The 16,592-nt window shown below is 37.8% G+C and overlaps 1 protein-coding gene across 1 annotated transcript in view; it reads left to right on the forward strand.

Moving 5' to 3' along the window:
• Positions 1-848: 848 nt before the first annotated feature.
• Positions 849-16,592, forward strand: part of LOC149843006 (monocopper oxidase-like protein SKS1) — a 57,297-nt gene continuing 41,553 nt past the window's right edge. Inside the window, exons 1-7 of the mRNA XM_090000807.1 lie at positions 849-986; positions 2,227-2,336; positions 2,427-2,697; positions 2,796-2,934; positions 13,777-14,143; positions 14,239-14,604; positions 14,696-14,774. Coding sequence (XP_089856933.1) covers positions 849-986; positions 2,227-2,336; positions 2,427-2,697; positions 2,796-2,934; positions 13,777-14,143; positions 14,239-14,604; positions 14,696-14,774 — 1,470 coding nt within the window. The remainder of the gene's footprint in view (positions 987-2,226; positions 2,337-2,426; positions 2,698-2,795; positions 2,935-13,776; positions 14,144-14,238; positions 14,605-14,695; positions 14,775-16,592) is intronic.

Consider the following 16,592-nt stretch of genomic DNA (forward strand, 5'->3'; position numbering starts at 1 on the left):
TGTCAGTTCAAGTTTAGATTTCATATAAAATGGTTTTAAGTACAAACGGGGTTTGTGTTCAACTATGAATTGCATAGAATCATTCGGGTTGAGCATGTAAATGGGTCGGGTATAAATAAGTTCAGGTCTATATATATTTTTCTTAACAAAAAACCGACCCGTTTCTAAGATAAGATTAGATTTTAAACCCCACTTTATATCAAGATCGGGTTGGGTTGAGTCTAATCTGTTTGGGTCAAGTATCACCCGATGCAGTTACACCCATAATGAACACTTTATCTGATGTAAGGGTGTCAACCGTTCGGATCTGGTTTGGACCCAGGTGAGTCTATACCTGAATCAGACTTTGAAGTGTGAGTACCGGGTCCAGAATCGAGTATGCTCAGGCTTGCCCTCCGACCTGGGTCTGGTATGAAATTTCAGAAAGCATAATCCTGCTCCATATACTAATTGGACCCTTTAAATTCGACCTGTTTTTCAGTAGGACCTCCTTCTTTATCACCAAACCCTAATCCTATAGGATGTGGTAAGAATCGTGTCTGGGTAAAACCCGACCCATTAACACCATGCATGAAGGAGGAGCTCCAGATTGAGTGGGATGATCTCCACTTTAAAGCCTTTTAATTGGGAAGTTATGTAACGCAGTAAGCAAATGCTATATTTGTGAAGAGAGTTAGTGTATAAGGGTATTTTGGTCATGTAGTTCTCCAAAATTAGACAACCCCAAACGGTTATGTATACGGCAAGGTCGGACAGGAGCACTCCCCATCCCCCCTCTCTCTCTCTCTGGACTTTCTCTTTTAGACTCTCTCTCTCTCTCAGAGGGTGCAAAGCCGAGACGGGGGATGATGGGTTTCGGGCGTTTCTCATGGTGGGTCTTGTGTGCTCTCCTCTGCGTTCCTTTGGTTCTGAGTGGCGATCCTGTCGTCTACTATGAGTGGGATGTCTCCTACAAAGACACCTCCCCTCTTGGAGTGAAGCAGAAGGTTTATCTTCTCCCGTTGTTCTTGTTATGCCTTTTGTTGGTTTGGTATTCTTGGTTTTTTGTTTTTGGTGCTATTTTGTTTCCTTTTTATTCTGAACTATGTATTTTAGAGTGAAAATAAAACATGGGGTTGCTCTCTTTTGTTGCTTTTGATCGGGAATAGTGATGGGTTGTGTTGGTTTTCTTATAAGTGAGATTGGTGGTGGACTTATAGCTTGATAGTAGTTTGCAAATTCTTGCTGGGGTGGAAATCTTGGAGAGAAATCCAAGTATTGGGAAAATGATGTTAATTACATTAACTTTGTTGTTTGTCATTATCATTGTTTCTTAGTTGCACAGCGTGGTATTTGGCTTTTACTCCCTCTTTTGAGGAAACCTCTCTCTTGCTCGCTTGACTCTTTTTTTTTCTTGGTTAACTTTGGTAAGTTCTTGGTTGGTTTTTATGTACACTGTGGCATCAACAAGGACGCGTAGTGATGACATTCCGTGAATTAGTTGATTGGGTGGTGTTTGTTTGGGAAAGATAATGTGTTGGTGTGCAAGAGTTGTTACTAGTCCTGTTTGAGATGTGCCGTAAGTTTTTGTTATGATAATCTCCCCTCATTATTGGATTCCTCTAGTGGTAGTCTGTTCTTGTTAGGAATTGTGGAATGTCCTTTATTATAATAATTGCTCTCATACTTGGATTTATTTAGCAGTCGAATTGGATAAACAACTGAATCACCTCTTGGATATGACCAAGTGCAGTTTGAAGGTTGAACTAGTCTTATCAATTTTTTCTCTAGTGATTTCTGTTTGAGAAGTGTTGCATGGTTCCGTTGCCATCTGTTAATTGACTTTCTTGGATTTGGATTTCTATATTAATCAAACAAGTTTTTAACTGAATCATCTTCAGGGTACAATTCTGATTCCAGTCTATTAGATTGGAGTTCTAGTAGTTTATGTTCTATTGAACATACCCTTTGTTTGACCTACCTTGTCCTTGCCATTCCTATTGCTGCAAATTTCTTTCTGGACTCCAGCGTGTGGTGCTGAGTGATGCAAATTTTGATATTTCAGCCCATCTTATCTGGACAGTTAATAGTTTATACTTTCATTTTCCCTCAGTCTGTATTGCTTCTCGAGAAGGGGGTCATTTACTTTTCTGGTTGTTAGTTTATTTCTGGTGTCTCTTTGTTTCCAATTTCTCATTTGTCTTCTGTAAAAAACCTGTACTGATCAGTAAGTGATTTTCATTGTAGGTGATTGCAATTAACGGGCTTTTTCCTGGACCTACTATTAATGCAACCACCAACTGGAATGTTCTTGTGAATGTTTGGAACAATCTTGATGAGCCATTACTTATCACCTGGTACACCCAGCGAGTTGACTGTATTAGCTACTTGACTCTTCTTTGACAGTATCATTGCTGCTGCTGATGATCCCAAAATTTACACTGCAGGCCTGGTATACAGCAGAGAAGAAATTCCTGGCAGGATGGCGTGTTGGGGACAAATTGCCCCATTCCAGTCGGGTGGAATTGGACATATGAATTTCAAGTTAAAGATCAAATTGGAAGCTTTTTCTATTTCCCATCAACTTCGTTCCAAAGAGCTGCAGGAGGTTATGGTGATTTTATTGTGAACAATCGTGATGTTATTCCTTTGCCTTTTGGAACACCTGATGGGGATATTACACTTTTTATATCTGACTGGTATACTAGGAGTCATAAGGTAAGATTATTATCTGTTAAAACATAGCAAGCTTTTCATTGTAAGCCAGCTCTTGTCCTTGATTAGGTTTGGAGCTTACTGACCTGATTAGTTGGCAGGACCTAAGGCAGACTCTTGATAATGGTGCGAACCTCGGGATGCCTGATGGGGTTCTTATAAATGGTTTGGGCCCCTACCAGTATGATGAGACACTTGTTCCTCCTGGTATATCTTATGAATTGATAAATGTTGTTCCAGGTAAGATCTCAAAAGTCATAATGGAACATTTCCTGAATTTGATGGTATCTGTATTAATTGTAGTTGTTGACTGCATGATTAGTGTACTTGGGAATATCTTATCTTTTTTGTGTCCCCTCTATATTTGGTTATATTTGTTCTTTTATTATTATCTTATATCTACACGCCTGAAATATACTGAACCTTGTTAATATTGGAACTCTGAAAGTATCTTTAATAAGATACTAATATCAAGACCTTAATATTCTTGATATTAAACCCACCACGAAAGCACAATAAGAACACTTTAGAACACTTGTGCACAAAAGGCACAACCCACAAATAACTCACAAATGCACAAAGGCATAAAAAACAATGGAATCGATTTATTGAGAACTTGGGCTTTGACTCAAAGCCATGAAAGAATACAAGGGGAGAGCCCCTATTTATAACCACCCAAAAAGGAGCCTTGGAGGGGCTCCACTCATAGACGTTGGAGCCCCTCCAACGGTCACAAATGTGACCGTTGGAGGGGCCCAACGTCTATTTGAGTGGGCCCCTGTAAACACCCCAAATTTTCACTCACCTCCCCGACATTTTCACCAAACATCATCATTCAGCCTTTGAAATTGCCGGAGGGCAAAATGGTCATTTTCTGAGTTCGAACCTTGTAAAAGTCTAAATTTCATCTGGAACTCTCAAAGTCTCCCTATTTTAGCTCAGATGTTCAAAATTTTATTCCTGACAGGAGACAGGCATCTCCAAGTCTTGGTTCAAGATTATATTGTATAAGACATGTCATTGTATAGCATTGCATGAGCATTTCATATCACTGCACTGCACAGCATGTCATTTCGAGGTCCAGAACTCTCGATTTCAAAATTTTCAATCCAGATTAGAATTTCAACTCTTTTCAAAATTGATTTCAAAACCCTGGGTCTTCAAAATTATCAGTTCTTCCCATTTTACCCCCAGGGCTCTGAATTTTAAAATATTTCCTCAGGAAAATGATCTGGATAGTTTTAATATGGATTTCAGCCACCTTATCTCAGATTTTGCCCTTTTGACAATTTCAAATATCTTCCTTTTACAAAATTGCCCTACAGGGGCCAACTCTTTCCAAAAATTTCTGTTTTACCAATTAGTCCAATTTTTTATGAAAATTCCAAAAAGAGGTTGTTGTCTTGTTCTTATTTCAATAAAGAAGCAATGTGGGACCCACACTGAGGTGGTGTCACATAGACTTTTCTTTTGAAAAACCTGAACTTTGAAAAACCCAAAAAAATAGGAACCTTGTCCCCTAGATTGGTGCCACTTGTCCTTTCTCTCTCCTCCCATTTACCTGCCATGTGTCAGCATAGGGTTCACCTAGAAGTGCCACATGTCACCTTCTCTCTTCTGCCATCCTTTGACACGTGTCAGCGTGGGGCCACCTTAAGATGCCGCCACATGTCATTAGTCATCCTCTTCATTTTATGCCACGTGTCAATGTCTACCATCTTCACCCTGTGCCATGTGTCATTCCAAGGTCACCATGAGATGCCACGTGTCATGTGTTGTCCTGTTCAGAAAAAGTAGAACTTGTCTCCTCTGAGGTGGCACCATTTGAATTATGTCTCCTGCAAGTGACACATGTCACTCTCTCCTTTCCTCAGGAAAAGCAAGCACCACGTGTCAATCTCTGCTCCTTTCAGAAAAAGCAGAGAACACATGTCTCCCTCCTATTTTTCTCAGAAAAGTAGATGACACATGTCATCTCCAGCTTCCTTTAGAAAAAGTAGAAGACACATGTCACTCCCTGCTTTTCTCAGAAAAAGCAAGTGACACATGTCACCCTCTGCTCTTCTCAGAAAAAGCAAGGGACACGTGTCTCTCTCTGCTTTCTTCAGAAAAAGCAAGTGACACATGTCACTTTCTGCCTTCTTCAGAGAAAGCTAGAATTCAAATGTTCAAACTCCAGTCTGAGGTGGCGCAAATCCTGAACTTCACCTTTTCTATTTTGTGTGAGATGGTGCCACGTGTCCCTTTTCCTCCCTCTTGCCACATGTCATTGTAGGAGCCACCCTGAGGTGGTGCCACATGGCAGTCTCTCCTTTCCTCTAGAAAAAGCAGAAATTTAAATTTCAAACTCTCTCAGAGGTGGCACCATCTGAATCCTCTGCCTTTCCTTCTGACACATGTCAATGAAGATGCTCTGAGATGGCGCCACATGTCAGTCTCTCCTTTCATCAGAAAAAGTAGAATTCAAACCCCTCTGAGGTGGCGTCTTCTGCTTCCTCTGCTCCTACCTTCTGACACATGGCAATGTGGATGCTCTGAGATGGTACCACATGGAAGTCTCTCCTCCTTCCAGAATAAAGCAGATTTTGAATTTCAAACTCCAAGACAACACCCTCTGAGATGGCTCCACATGGAGGGCTCAGATTAAGCTTCTTTGAATTTCAAAATTTTCCAAAAATCTCTATAAATACAAGGCCCCATGCCCAGCCTAGGGAAGCTTCTTTTGGATTTAGCATTTTCACTCTGAGAGCCCTGTTTGAGAATTGAACTTCAGAATTCCATTTTCATTCTTTCTTGGTTTCCTCTGGATTCACGCCTCTCTGGAGCCCATTATCAAGGTAGCCACTCATTTTGGGAGTTCCAAAACCGCTGGAGAACACAAGGTAAGCTTCCATTCCTATTGATTTTACTATGATAATTCTTTTGGTTTGATTCGTGTTGTCGTTTGAAGAAAGAGCTCATCCGAGGGATGGATTGACCTATTCTCATAAAACGACATATATAAAAATACATAATTATACTTCCTTGATGATTTTAACATGCATGTAGTTAGCTAGATTTAATTTGCATTTTATTTCATTCATTTAGTACATTTCATGAATTAATTAGGATTAATTTAGCATTTATTTCAATTCTGCTTATTTTCAGTAGGTCCCTGTTTTTGTCAGTCAGTCCACACGTCATTTCATGCATTTATGTTTTATTAAAAATCCCAAAAAAATCACGGAATGCGCCCTTAGGTGTGCCTAAAATTTTGCCAAAAATTCGGAGGCATTTGAATTTGTTTACTGCGGTAAACATTCAAAATGGCAAGTCGGGTTGTTTTACCCGAGATGCGTTTTGAAAATCATTTGCCAACTTGTAAAATCGAGATATCCCTCATGGGAGATCCTATTTTCGATCCAAAAGATGTTTCGAACTAGGGAGGATGTCTAGTTTTTAATATGATTTTTTCAGATTTTTATGATTTTTTTTTATGTCTGACAAAAATCCGAGAGTTCGGGACACGTGTCAGAGCCTAATTTGGGACTCTGAGATCTTGGATCGACTTAGGGCTATGGTTTCTCTTTGTGTGTTGCTCCAAATCCGAAACTGTAAAAAGTGAAAGTGGTGTCCGAGATGTCCTCTGTTTGAATCTAAAAGCCTGTAATTTTTAGAACAGTGTTGACCCCTGATTAGAATTTTTCTTGTCAGCCCCCTATTTTTCTACATTTGTCTGTTCTGTTAGTTTAGGCAGAATTAGTTATATTTTTATTTATGCTTTCGTTGATCAAATGCCGAAGTCATAAACATGAAAGTTGTTCATGTAGGTGTCGTGCATAACTCTGATTAATTTCATAAATTTCCATGGCCGTTTTATATTTGTTGGGCATTTTACATCAGACTAGGGTGATTTTTACCTCTGTCAGAACTAAATCTCTGTTATTGAACTCACCATGGCTCAAATCCCGAGACTGTAAAAACCAAAAATGTTCCATTTCGGGTCTTTTAGCAGTCTGCAAAATATCAGAAGTTTCCATGGTGTAAATCTTGCATTATCATATTAGACATTGCATTTGGTTCGGATCCATAGGCAAAATCCACCATTTTAGGACTTTCTTTGAATTTTGGCATTTAAATCATATCATTTCATGATTTTTAGCATTCTAGGTTGTTTATCAAAGTAAGTAGATGCTTCATACCGAATTTGGTGCAATTTGGAATCCATTTGAGGTTCGGATCATCCATAATACCAAAACAGGGTCCCGCAGGACCCGGATCCAAGCGAAAAACAAGCGAAAATCGTTATTTTTGATAAATTGCAAAATACCAAATTCTGATTTTACAGTCTTAATGTGTCTAGCAGCATGTCATCATGTCTCTTACTGCATTTCATCATCATTTGATTCAATTTGAATTTCAAAATCTCAATTTTACCAAGTTTTCCTTCAAAAAACCCTGATTTTAAAGATGTAACTTTAATTTTAGGGGTATTTTGGTTATTTTAACCTCAATTCCGAATTTCAAACTGTTTTCTACTGAATTTCTTGCATTTTCATCATTTCAAATATCAAGGAAGCATGATCATAGGGTTTATATCCAATTAAATCCAATAATTTCATAATATTATTGGAAAATTTTGGAAAAACCCACATATTTGAGCTAACCTTATTTCAAGTTTGGCAGGGACATTCAAAAGAAGGAGCTGAAGTCTGCAAATTTCTTTTATTTCCTTTATTTAATGATGTAATAATGTAAATTTTGAAATAAGAGATTTAATTTCCTGCTTAGACTAGGATGCATATCATATAGTTTGATTTTATGCAATATCCTGTTTCTATGATTCATGCATTTTATTTCAAAAGCACTATGGATGTTCACGAATGGCACGTGCACCAACTCTTAGGGAGTTGATGGACTCGGTGGGATCCATATTTACGGCCCTAGTCGGAATATGGACGAGACCCAGATCCATCATCTTTCTACTAGTCACATTGAGCCTACACTCTTAGGCTATCTTAAAATGCACATCATATTTCCAAAGTTTTCAAAATCATGTGCATCAAATCAACTAAGTTCTGAACATATTCATGGCCACAGTCAGAATATGTGAAGGATTTATCTTGACTTAATGCACATTTTCCAACCAATTCCTCAGAAAATCTTCTCAAAGTGCATTCATTCACTCATGTCATTTGCATCATGAAATTATTGATTTTCTCAAGATTTTCTCAAGAAAACTTCATTCTCAAGAAATCGATTTCTCAAGAAATTCTAAGGATTTTTCAAAATCGGTTTTTCCAAGACAAGTTTTCCACAGTTTTCCCAAGAAAAGGATATTTTCTTAAGATATTCAAAAGAGTTTTCCAATCTTTCTTCAAGATCCAAAATCGATTTCCAAGTATTTAAAAAGGTAAAATTCCCAGGATTTTGATTCCACAAGTTTTGAATTTCCTTCTCTAATGAGCTTTCCTATAAATCTTCCATCATTTTCCTAAGAAAACTCTCAAAGTCCAAGTTTTCCTAAGAAGTGTTTCCCTTTTCAAAAGGTTCATCTTTTCTCAAGAATCACTACCATTTTCCCAGGATTTTCAACCATTCATAATTTTCCCAAGTCTTTATAAACTTTCTCAAGATTTCAAATCTTTTCATCTGAGTTTCCTGAGAAATTTACTCTTTTCCTGAGAAATCTTTTCAACTTCAAATATTTTCCAAGCATACATCATGTTTTCCCAAGTTGCATTTTCTAAATCTCATAGCACATGCCTAAATTCTCTGTGCATTTAGGATAGAACATGATTTTGATGATTTAACTAAGTCAAGCACAATTTTGGTCCTTGGTTCGATTACCCCTGTTAAAGGCGGCAGGAACGGTTGAACCTCGTACCGACAGGTCGAGCCCCATCCCATGGATTTTCCCGCAATTTTCAAAACGGAGGCGAGTATTTCAAAACCATTTTCAAAATCCGGTCAAGTTTGAAGCGCGAAATCGTTTCTCTCTTTCTCTCTTCCGCAAGGAAGAGAAGACGGGGGAAAAATTTCGCGACGATAACAGCCCCCCAAGGTTCCTTTAAGTACAAAAATAAAAGAAATAAAAATAAAGAAAAGGAAAACAAAAAAGAAATTGCAAACACATTCATAAAGTGAATGTGCGTAAAATAGAGGAAAAGACAAAACTACCCCTACGACTAAACAAGTAGAAATATATATTTTATATATATAATAAGTAGATACATATACATATATATTAATATATGTATATGTATTACCTTATATATATATAAAATATATATATTACATTAAGTGATTAGGTACATAATTTAACACCCCCCCTCAAACTTAGGGCAGGATGACCGAGAGTTTGCTAAGAAGAAAGTTGAAGCGCGGAGCACACAAGGCTTTGGTGAAGAAATCCGCCAATTGATATTCGGATGTGACATATGGAAGGTCAATGATTCCTTTGAGGTACGCCTCTCGAACATAATGACAATCCATCTCTATGTGTTTGGTCCGCTCATAAAAAGTGTGATTTTTAGCGATATAAATCGCACTTTTGTTGTCACAGCAAAGCTTGGTAGGTCCTTCAATAGTGATTCCCATGTTTTCCAGCAATTGGTGAATCCAAACAATTTCCATGGTAGTAGTTGCCATGGCATGATATTCGGCTTCAGTTGATGATAGAGACACCTTTTGCTGCTTCTTGCATCTCCATGAGATTAATGAGTCTCCTAAGAAAACACAAAAACCAGTGGTGGAGTGACGGTTATTTGGGTCACCTCCCCAGTCAGAGTCAGTATAAGCAATTAATCTTAACTCAGAAGAAGAAGACAGAAAAACTCCCTTATTAATAGTGTGCTTTAAGTATCTTACGACACGTAAGATAGCACCCATGTGAACAGAAGTTGGTGCATGCTGAAACTGACTTGCCGTATGCACCGCATGTGAGATATCTGGTCTGGTGATACTTAGATACATCAACGATCCTACTAGTTGCCTGTAGGGAGTAGGATCAGAGAGATGAACACCATCATCAATCTTCATTTTAGCTCCTACTATAGCAGGAGTTTCACAAATTTTATCATCTGTAATGCCTGACCTGTCAACAATCTCAGATGCAAGCTTAGTTTGAGACAAAAAATATCCTCTATGAGAGTAAGCTACCTCAATACCCAAAAAGTAAGTTAGGAAGCCTAAGTCAGACATTTCAAACTTATCCTTTAAAATGGATTTTATGCTTTTAATCCCTTTAGAATCGCTCCCAGTTATAAGCATGTCGTCCACATAAAGTAGTAGAATAACAATCCCTGCATTAGATTTTCTAACAAACAAAGCAGTATCAGTAAAGCAGGATGAGAAATCATTTTCTAACATTACGGAGTTAAACCTATTATACCAAACCTTGGGAGCTTGTTTCAAACCATAAAGTGCTTTCCGAAGACGAAGCACTTTTCCCTTAGGATACTCCATTCCAGGAGGAGCATCCATATATACTTCTTCGTTTAGATCTCCGTTTAAAAACGCATTCTTAACATCCATCTGATAGATGTTCCATTTATTGATTGAAGCAACAGTTATAAGACATCGGACAATGACCATACGAGCAACGGGGGCAAAAGTCTCCTCATAATCAATCCCATATTTTTGACCATATCCCTTTGCAACTAAGCGGGCCTTATATCTCTCAAGAGACCCATCACTCTTAGTTTTGACTTTAAATACCCATCTACACCCTATTGCTTTCTTGTCTTTAGGAAGGTCTTGAAACTCCCAGGTCTTTGCTTTCTTTAGGGCTTCAAGTTCATTATTCATAGCGACTATCCATTCCGGGCATTTTCGTGCTTCCTCGAAATCCCTAGGTTCTATGTATGAGTGAATGACGCTTAGACAGACTCTATATTTTGGTGAAAAGGACTCATATGAGATGAACCTAGAAGGGGGTCTTCTTGATCTTTCGGTCCTACGAAGATTTCCTTCACTTGAAGGGGTAGACTCACTATCATATCTTTCGAGAGCACTTCTAAAAGTATTCCTATCTCTATGAGAGTAGGTTATAGGATCTCTATGTTCTTGATTGATATGTTGATCAGAATGAGTTTCATTATTATTCAAGTCATTTTGATTTGTTTCATCATCACTAGTATCATCATCTTCAGTTAATAAATCAAACAGAAAAGAATAGTCTATATTTTCGTCATTTGTTTCAAGTTTTTCGAAACCACTAACATTTTCCAAAAAACTTACATTTCTGGAAATATATAGTTTATCACTCTTAACATCATAACAACGAAAACCTTTATGAGTTTCAGAATAACCAAGAAAGGCACAAGGAATGGCCTTAGGAGAGAGTTTGTCATTTTTATCAGTAAGGACAAAACATTTACATCCAAAAACCCTTAACCTGCTATAATCAGGTTCTTTTTCATATAATTTTTCAAATGGGGAAATCTTGTTCAAGTTTTTAGATGGAAGTCTATTTATGAGATAGACAGAAGTAAGAGCGGCCTCCGCCCAAAGTTTTTTCAGAATATTTTGGGAAATGAGCAAAGTTCGTGTGGTTTCAATAATATGCCTATGTTTTCGTTCAACCAACCCATTTTGTTGGGGGGTTTTAGGACAAGACTTTTGATGGAGAATTCCATAGTTTTCAAGATAGCTTTTGAATTCATTGGAAAGGTATTCACCACCCGAATCGGTTCTAAAATTTTTTAAATTTCCATTGACTTGATTTAAAACCATCATATGAAATGTTTTAAAAGTTGAAAAAACTTCATGTTTATGTTTAAGAAAATATATCCAACTAAACCTAGTGAAATCGTCCACAAAGATAACATAGTAAGAGAAACCTCCCTTGGATATCACCGGAGCCGGACCCCATACATCAGAGTGAACAATTTGAAAAGGTTTTGTTGTAAACATGGATCTTTGAGGAAAGGGAAGACCTCTCATTTTTCCAAGAATACATTCATTACAAACAAAATTTTCATTACAAAGATGCTTAATAAAAGGCAAATAAGAGATTTTAACAATGTTGGGATGACCCAATCTCTTATGCCATACATGAATATTTTTGTTTTGAGCAACATTACAAAATTGATTCTTGGGAATTTTAAGAAAATCAACATAGTAGAGGTCTCCTCTCCTAGAGCCTTCCCCAATCAATTTCCCGAACTGGCGATCCTGTATCCAACATTTATTAGAAGAGAATTTTATATCGCAACCACAGTCCGAGAGTTGAGAAACGGAAAGTAAATTTAAGTTTAGTTTTGGTATAAGACGAATTTTTGAGATAAAGAAGTCTTGTTTTTCAAAATTGCCCATTCCTTTAATTTCAAGAGGGGTTCCATCCGCCGTTGAGACAAAAGATGGAAGACAATTTTTAGAATAATCAGAAAGAAAACAATGGCTTGGAGTCATATGAAACGAAGCACCAGAATCAAGTAACCAAGATGTCTTACCAAAAGAGGAAGAGGATGACATAGCGGCTCCAGAAATGCCTCCCTTGAGAAGAGGTTGAAGAGCATCCACAATTTGATAAAGCGAAAGAGGTTCATTTGAAGTTGAAGGCCGCTCCTCCGATTGGGATGCTAAAGCCGCGGCAAGAAATTTCTTCCATTTGGGACAATTGGGTTTGATATGTCCCGGTTCTTTACAAAAATGGCAAGTTAATTTGCTATAATCTCTCTTGTCATATCGATCATTTTGCCCTTGATTTTTGAAATGGGGCGGTTTGTAGGTCTTCAAATTATTTTCGGGTCTTGACACGGCATTAACCACTTCATAGTCATTTTGAGAAGGTGTAGCAAGGATGCTTGGGTTATTTTTACTAATCCCCATACGTGTTTCCTCACCACTTAGCTTGGTGATGACATCTTCAATAGATGGGGAGGTGAAAGCCGATAGAAGAGAGGACCGAATTTGCTCAAATTCGGGTCTAAGACCATTTAGGAAGTTGAAAAATCGATCTTTCTCCAGTTGTTTGTGCCTTAATTCAATAGCTTCTCCGCTCCATTTTGGTTCGAGCATGGCAAACTCGTCCCAAATAGATGACAATTCGGCAAAATATTCCCGAATAGATAAATCATTTTGTTGAAGAGTCAAGGCTTTCTTTTGGAGATAGTATTTATGAGACAAGTCCCTTGAAGTATACATTTTTTCAAGGTATAACCAAGCTTCGGAGGCCCTTTTAAACTTAATGATGTTGGCATTGATCTTGGTTTCTACGGACGAAAAAATCCAAGACAATATTTTGAAGTTCTTCATTTTCCACTCATCATGCCTTTTGGAATATTCTTCTAAGGCCTTTTGTCTATCTTTTCCTTCAAGAATCTTAATTTCCCCTTTCTCTATAATAGAAAGCTTGGGTTCGGGTTCCGATATGGAGCCTTGAACATAACCCCAAAGGCCTTTCCCTTTGATATGGGCTTCCATATTGCCGGCCCAAACATGGTAGTTCGAACCACTAAGTTTAAACCCAAGGGAGAAATGGGAGTCTTTTTCACCCATTAGAGAGAAGAGAAGATGAAAAATAATGCGTACCTTAACGGATTTTCAACCTTTTCTTGACAAAAGTTGCTTCTAAAATATTGCCCGAAGTAAATGCTTCACTCAAAAACTTCACTAGCTTGAGGGCACGTTTTCCGAGGTGCTTCACAAGAGACGAGATGCACGATCCTCTTTCTTCCAACCTTGCTTTGATACCATGTGAAAGTATTTTCAATAAGATACTAATATCAAGACCTTAATATTCTTGATATTAAACCCACCACGAAAGCACAATAAGAACACTTTAGAACACTTGTGCACAAAAGGCACAACCCACAAATTTTTTCAAGGTATTACATTAAGTGATTAGGTACATAATTTAACAGGAACATCCCCTTTTTTCTGATACAAATTAGAACCAAATTCCATTACATGGTTCTTTGTCACATTCTTATTTTTTTATTCATTGTTGCATAAGTTAGATAATTGCCACTCTTATTTCCATGGTATTGGTTACTCTATACCTTGCATTTGTGAAATTTAGGCATAGTATTGTACTGTACAGATTATTGATTGCTATGTAGCATTTGGTTTATCATTTAACAATGTTGCATGAAACAGGCAGAACTTACCGTTTCCGGGTTCATAATGTTGGCGTATCAACTAGCCTAAATTTTAGAATCCAGAACCATAATCTGCTGCTTGTGGAGACTGAAGGGTCATATACAGTTCAGCAGAACTATTCAAACCTTGATATTCATGTTGGTCAGTCTTACTCCTTCTTGGTCACAATGGACCAAAATGCAAGCAGCGATTACTATGTGGTAGCAAGTGCACGATTTGTCAATTCTTCAGAGTGGGCCAGAGTAACTGGTGTTGCCATCTTGCACTATTCCAATTCACAGGGCCATGCATCTGGCCCACTTCCTGATCCACCAAATGACCAGTATAATCCATCTTTCTCCATTGACCAGGCCCGAAGTATCAGGTTGGCTACCATGACTCTCTGAGATGTTGATACACACACTGTGATTCAAATTTTGGATGTTAGTGTTCCTGTCTTGTGACACTGTGTACCCTCAGGTGGAATACATCAGCCAGCGGGGCACGTCCTAATCCACAGGGATCCTTTAGGTATGGTCAGATTACAATCACAGACTCATACTATCTGTATAGCGAACCTCCACAAATTATCAATGGGAAGATGCAGACGACATTGAGCGGAATCTCATATTACATACCTAAAACACCTCTAAAACTTGCTGACCAGTTTAACATTCCAGGAGTTTTTAAGCTTGATTTTCCTAATAGACCAATGTCCAGACCTCCAAAAATTGACACATCTGTGATAAATGCTACTTACAAGGGGTTCATAGAAATTATATTTCAAAACAATGGCACATCCGTTCAGAGCTATCACTTGGATGGATATGCATTTTTTGTTGTAGGGTAAGCTCCATTTTCTGAACCTCCTTTTTCCCTAAGCTTGTCTGTGCCATGCTTGAGAGATGAGTTTTGTTTTTTGTATCTATTGTTGCAGAATGGATTTTGGTGTGTGGACAGAGAACAGCAGAAACTCCTACAACAGGTGGGATGCAGTTGCACGCTCTACCGCACAGGTATGTCACAAACTTTGAGCTACACTAAATGCTTAATACTTTTTTTTTAACCTGGATCCAAAAGATGTAGCAAAGTTCATGACAAAATATTTGCCAAGAAAGATAATTTTCTAAAGCTTGGAACCAATTCATCTGTTTTAAGCAGTACTCTTTGTTAAAATATGGTTGTTGTTATATATATATATATATAACATACTCAGTCTAAGGGTATTTTTAGTCTTTTGACCATTGTAATGGGTGTCACTCCTTTCTTATTTTTTTATTTTTCTTTTTGTTGTATATTGTTGTATTGTCAAGGGCATTTCTGTCCTTGACAATACAACAACTTTATAACAGCTGGGAGCTCTCAATGGCTAGATTTCTTATTTTTTATTTTTCTTTTTGTTGTATATTGTTGTAGTGTAAAGGGCATTTTTGTCCTTGGCAATACAACTTTATAGCTGTTGGGAGCTCCCAATGGCTAGATTTCTAGCCATTGAGGAGCCCCCATCAGCTACTTTTTGGGAGCATCTCACTCCCCCTTTTGTATATATATGGGCCTTGAGCCCCTTGTAAAAGCATGCATTTTGTGTGCAATCGAAGTGAATAAACATTATTTTTATGGTGTTGTGTGTATTCTAAGCCCTTAAGGGGCTATTGTGCTTTGCTCTCTTTGTGGGGTTTGTATTGGCCTCTTGTTTGAGGTGCGTGAAGAATTCTTGATTTTATTACATGGTATCAGTGCCATTGCTTTTTTTATAGTAGTAAAAGCATTCTCATGTGAACGTGAAATCGTAGATTGTATGGTCGTGGACTCGTGGTACCCAAAAGAATTCCACCTTTATTCTCTTCTCTCTTTGAATTTCTCTTTCTCTCTTTTTACCTATAGAGGATGAACAAGAAGTGATCACTACCATACCCGTGAGGCTCAATGACACAAACTATGTGATGTGGGGGCATCCATAGTGAAGCACAAGATTTGGGAAAAGGGCCTATCGCGTTTGGTGGGTGGATCCAAGAAGGAACCGAAGCTCGTGCTCACCAAGAATGAAAACGACAAAGAAATTGTACTTCAAGGAGATGAGATGAATAAAGCCATTGCCAACTATGAAAAAAGGTGAAAGGAGTGGAAGATGGGTCATTCCAAAATCATGGGATGACTCATTAATAGTGTTGAAATAAAGAAATGTTCTAGCTTAGCAAAGTTTGAATTTGCTAGTGATGCTTGAAAATATCTCTAAGATATATATTCTTTAAGAGATGCAGCTCATATATGTAATCTCCAAAAGAAAGAAGGATCCATGACCTAAGGAGATATGAGCATAAGAGAATATTACAATGCTCTCTCTTTTGGGATGAATTGGCTTTTCTTGGAGCCTAAGTGGCATTGCCCACTTGACATTGTACTCCGAGAAAAGCAAATCAACTTAGACCATTTTTACCATTTCATAAATGAGCTTAGGTCCGAATTTGAAGGAACAAAATTTGCCCTCCTTCATAGAGGAGGTCCATAGTAGAAACTTTAGAAGAACTAGCTATAGAAGAGAATAGATTGAAGAAAACCTCTACTACCAAAGATGAGGAATCAGTGCTTGCTATGTCAAAATTCGATAATCATACAAAAACATATAGGCCTCCTCACTTTGGAAGAGGCCAAAGTGACTATGGAAAGAGCTCAAGTGAAGCTCAAATTGTAATGAAATGGTGGTCTTCCACAAATACACAAATAGCTCACAAACAAGTGTGTGTTGAAGATACTACAAACATGACCCTTGAAAGGGTATAAAAGGAAGAACACTTGAAAAAATAAATAACACTTTATTCATGCACAAAATGCTT

Source organism: Nuphar pumila, chromosome 3 (genome assembly GCF_984573655.1).
Source record: "Nuphar pumila chromosome 3, dmNupPumi1.hap1.1, whole genome shotgun sequence".
Taxonomy (NCBI): Eukaryota; Viridiplantae; Streptophyta; class Magnoliopsida; order Nymphaeales; family Nymphaeaceae; genus Nuphar; species Nuphar pumila.